At 36.8% G+C, this 4,601-nt stretch overlaps 1 protein-coding gene across 1 annotated transcript in view; it reads left to right on the top strand.

The window, feature by feature from the left end:
- The window catches only part of LOC107722414 (HEAT repeat-containing protein 3-like), a 16,250-nt gene that overhangs the window by 8,010 nt on the left and 3,639 nt on the right, over positions 1–4,601 (top strand). The window contains exons 7-11 of the mRNA XM_016530773.1: positions 340–649; positions 2,515–2,605; positions 2,806–2,960; positions 3,944–4,026; positions 4,108–4,244. Coding sequence (XP_016386259.1) covers positions 340–649; positions 2,515–2,605; positions 2,806–2,960; positions 3,944–4,026; positions 4,108–4,244 — 776 coding nt within the window. The remainder of the gene's footprint in view (positions 1–339; positions 650–2,514; positions 2,606–2,805; positions 2,961–3,943; positions 4,027–4,107; positions 4,245–4,601) is intronic.

Raw genomic sequence — 4,601 nt, 5'->3', positions numbered from 1 at the left:
TTATTGTGCGTATAGCACTCCTTGCTGTCATTAAAACATAGCATGCCACAGGAAAAGTGATCAAGCGCATGCAAATTCATATAGCTAATTTTGGTTTAACTTCTGCATAATGACTTGATGTAATTTCTGTGCTTATCGCCATTAATGAGAGTGGAATATTTAATGTAAATTTATATGATGAAATGAAAAACAGTTTAAAATCGTTGTACGCATGGGTCAGTGTTTGCGTGCAGGTGCACAAATTTTCCCGTCAAGTTTGTTTTTTATAAATCCCACCTTTTGCGTAGGAAGTGGCGTACGCCTCTTTCAGGGCAGGTTTTGTGCGTACGCAATGGTTATAAATTTATGGAATCTGAAGAGCGGTCTGTCTTCAGCACAGCAGTCTCAGACGTTGACAGCGCTGGCCACCACTCTCTCACACAGCCTCAGTCTGGACGCGGGAGAGCTCATCCCAGAGCTGTGGCGTGCAGAGTCTGCCCGTCTGTCCAAAGAGACCACATCTGCAGCGGAGTCAGATCATACAGACGAACGGCCCGCAGGTCACAAGGCCGAAGAGATGGAGGAGGACGTGAGAGATGAGAAGATGAATGGAGGAAAGCCTAATGGACAAATGTCAAAAACTAAAAATGACATCTCGGATCTGTTGCCTGTAAGTTAAAAGCTATTGTTTTAAGTGGAAAAAATGTTTGCACATTTTAGAACATTTTAAATTTTGTTTTAAAGACAGTGAAAATTCTGTGATCATTTACTCACTCTCGTGTCGTTGCAAAACAAAGTCTGTCATTTAGGTTTGAAAAAACATGATGATGATTAAACTATGATATTTTTGGGTGCTTTATCTAAAAACATTAACAACAAAAAATGAGCCACTTATATTATTATTAGGGCTGGTAAGCGATTAAAATTTTTAATCTAATTAATTACATGATGTGTCGATTAATTAATCTAATTAATCTCAAATTAATCGCACATCAAATTTGGCATCAAAAAAAGTCATTGTTGTGTAAAGCGTTAAATAGACATTACAAAAAGTAGCTTCAGCAATAAATATTTTGTTTGATAAAATTTATTACATATACTCTTTTGGACCATGAGGGTGAGTAAATGATGACACAATTATTATTAGGGCTGGTAAGCGATTAAAATTTTTAATCTAATTAATTACATGATGTGTCGATTAATTAATCTAATTAATCTCAAATTAATCGCACATCAAATTTGGCTGAGAAATTACTCCCAAAAGATAATTTTAAGTCATTGTTGTGTAAAGCGTTAAACAGACATTACAAAAAGTAGCTTCAGCAATAAATATTTTGTTTGATAAAATTTATTACATATACTCTTTTGGACCATGAGGGTGAGTAAATGATGACACAATTGTCATTTTTGGGTGGGTGAATTAAACCTTTAATAATTTATTTTATTAATTTTATTATTATTACAATGGAAATATGAAATTATTTCTTTAATGAAATGATACTCTAAATAATAAAGTAAAGCTGCCAGAAGGTGGTGGTAAATGTCTTAATGATTAAGTCATCGAGTCATTTATTCATTCATTTGATTCGTTCAAATGGCTGATTCATTCAGGTGTGAAGTAAATGGTTCTTTTCGTTGGCAAAATTGAGCAAAACGGACAACATTGTGTCTAAAATAACACAATATTAACTTCTTACTGAACTGTTGTATAAGATCAGTATCACATTTGCACTCGTGTGATATTGCTTAACTATATGATGTAAATATGAGAAAAAAAACCCAAACAGGGGCCTTTTTGCCCCATATCTTGAATTTTAGGGACATTCTAACTACGTTCTCTAGGCTCCATCACACTGAGTTGTTGCCCTGCCTCATATTTGTCATCAATCAGCTGTATGAAATGTCAGATGACCCACATAGGTCTGGGGCGAGGCAAGTGCGTTAAATGTGTTGATAATTTTAATGTGTTATTTTTCAGCGTAATTAATTAATCTAATTAACGCGTTAAATTACCAGCCCTTATTATTATGGTAAGTTATTGTGTGTCTGGAGATCATAGATGCATCTTAAAGACCGTCTCCACTATGCTACTTGACATGAAGGCTATGGCGTACCTCCTGCACTCTTTCTTTCCCCTTCAAACCATGTCAACCCAAGTGATGGCACATCTGTCCCTCAGAGCCAGATGGTTCTCACTCTCTCTAAACACAGAGTGGCTGTCCCCACTTACATATGAGTGTGCAGGGCTGCTGTAACCTCTCTGAGCTCCTGTCTAACCAACCCATAGGGTGTCCTGAATGTTGTCCTCTTTGAAAGTTCAGGGTGAAATTTGATCCAGAGCCTCAAATTTGTGGCCCAGTTTACATCTGGAAGCTAAGCAAACCATGTTTAAAATCTCTGTGTTGTTGTGAATGCTCTTAATAATTTCATTTTCTGTTTCCTCCTCAAGTCAGTTATCAGTATTCAGTTAAAGTATCAGTTCAACCATCACTGTATGTGTACAAATGACCCAAACAATTACTTCTGGGTTTTAAGAGAGACAGACTGGAGTTGCGAGAGGCCAAAGCACTGCTGTCAGCACAGCAGACGTCCCTGGAAATCATCGTCAACATGTGCTGTTCTGATGGTGAGTGAGAGTGTGTGTGTTTATAGGCGAGCAGGGAAGACAAGACTGTTATAGACAATCCTCAGGATTTTCCTGCTAATGTGTGAAATTAGAGGAATGTTTTCTGTGTTTGTGTCAGAGAAGATGAGACAGAGATAATGTGACAAGATAGTGACTGTGTGTTTGTGTGTGTGTGTGTGTGTGTGTGTGTTTGTCTGTAGAGCCCTCAGATGATGAGTGGGAGGAGATGTCCAGCAGCGATGAGAGCGAGATGTGTGCTGATGGGATGTCAAACACTAATTCCAGTTTGTTCTCTCCTCTCTGTCTGTCTGCTGAACTTCATACAGTCCTGCTCAACCTCAACATACCTCAACAGGTAAAACACATTATTACATAGTCAGCAAAACATACAGTGCCACAGATATTAATTTTATTCTGATGTTACAGACCCTTCTGGTTCAGTGGGGAGAACACAATTCTCACATGCTGTACTCCAGGTCACTTTGGGATCTTTGTAAAACAGTCTAAAATGGGAGTGTTATGGGCATATTTTGGCAGTTAAATAAGGACAGTGGTTAGGTCTTCTGAAGGATTTGCCTTGTGTTTGCAGATAGAGAGGACACTGAATTAGTCCATGACAAAAATGTGCTTGCTGATGAAATAATCTTGAGTTAGGAGACTACCGTTCAGAAATCTGGGGTCAGTTTTTTCCTAAAGAAACTCATACTTTCATTTAGCAAGGGCACATCAAATTAATCAAAAGTGACAGTAAAAATGTTAGAATGTTCCAGTTACATTGTTAAAGTTTACAATGTTACAAAAGATTCTTATTTCAAATAAATGCTGTTGTTTTGAACTTTTCAGAACAATTCATCAAAGAATTTTGCAAATCGTGCAAAAGTGCATCATGGTTTCCACAAAAATATTAACCTGCACACCTGTGTGTGTGTTTTGAAAGCATGATTTTACCAAAGGGAAGCACATGCGTTGTGATATAATGACAGCGTTAACATGATCAAGGATTCAAGTGGATTATTATGAAATGGCAATAAATAATAGTGGAGTCTGTAGAATAAGTAGGAAAAACAGCCAATTTAATTCTAAGAGTAAAAGACAAGATAAAAAAGTGTCATACAAACCTGAATTACAGTATGAATGCTTTCGATGAAAAAGTGGACCTCAGAGAAAATTCATAAAAAATGTATGCTATGACCCCTTGAAATACACAAAGTTGTGTCAAAGGCACACTATTGGCATAATATACTCAATACATAAAGTATTGTTTGTAATAGATACTGTACACCTGTGTCATAGTGAAGTGTGTGTACTGAATTCACTTCACTGATTGATTTCTTACAGGTCTTGAAGAAGGCAGAGTTCCCCAGTGCTGCTGCCCTTGAGCTCTGTAGCAAGGACCTTACCTGGAAATACCTCTTGAAAAAGTAAACAAACATATTCATGACCTTTGTAGTGTTTATACAGAGCTGTGAAAACCCAAATCTTATAGTCTTTGATTCTTCTAGGATGCAGCGGGTGCAGTGTCGGGCATTGACGTGTCTCCATAATATGCTTTCATCTATGGATACAGAATCTCTTGGTGGTGCTTCAGGGCTGCAGGCAGTTGCTCAGCACCTCTCATCATTGGTCTTCAGCTCAGCAGGTAGACGTCTCACTATTGCATAGGGCTGGACGATTTAATCAAATTTATTTTCACCTTTAATTTGGTCTTCCAATGATTATGAACACAAGATAAATTGCTTATTGTGCCAGATTCCTTTTTGCTGTGATACTTCCACTTTGTCTTGTTGCAAGTCCAGCACACTCTTTTTTTTCTCTCTTATATCAGCAGGCATTTTGTCATGTTAATTAAATATATAAAAATAATACCACAATAAACAAAATACCAATATAAAAATAATACCAAAATAAGCATCAAATATGTTGTAGTGCACTGTGGAAGAGCAATACAATATACCTGATCTTAATTATTTTAATATATATATTTTTTTTCTTTGTG

This window comes from Sinocyclocheilus rhinocerous, unplaced genomic scaffold, assembly GCF_001515625.1.
Source record: "Sinocyclocheilus rhinocerous isolate Xijiao unplaced genomic scaffold, SAMN03320098_v1.1 scaffold1115, whole genome shotgun sequence".
NCBI classification, from domain to species: Eukaryota; Metazoa; Chordata; class Actinopteri; order Cypriniformes; family Cyprinidae; genus Sinocyclocheilus; species Sinocyclocheilus rhinocerous.
The sequence above is the reverse complement of the archived record's forward strand: the minus strand, read 5'-3'. Positions and strand labels throughout refer to the sequence as shown.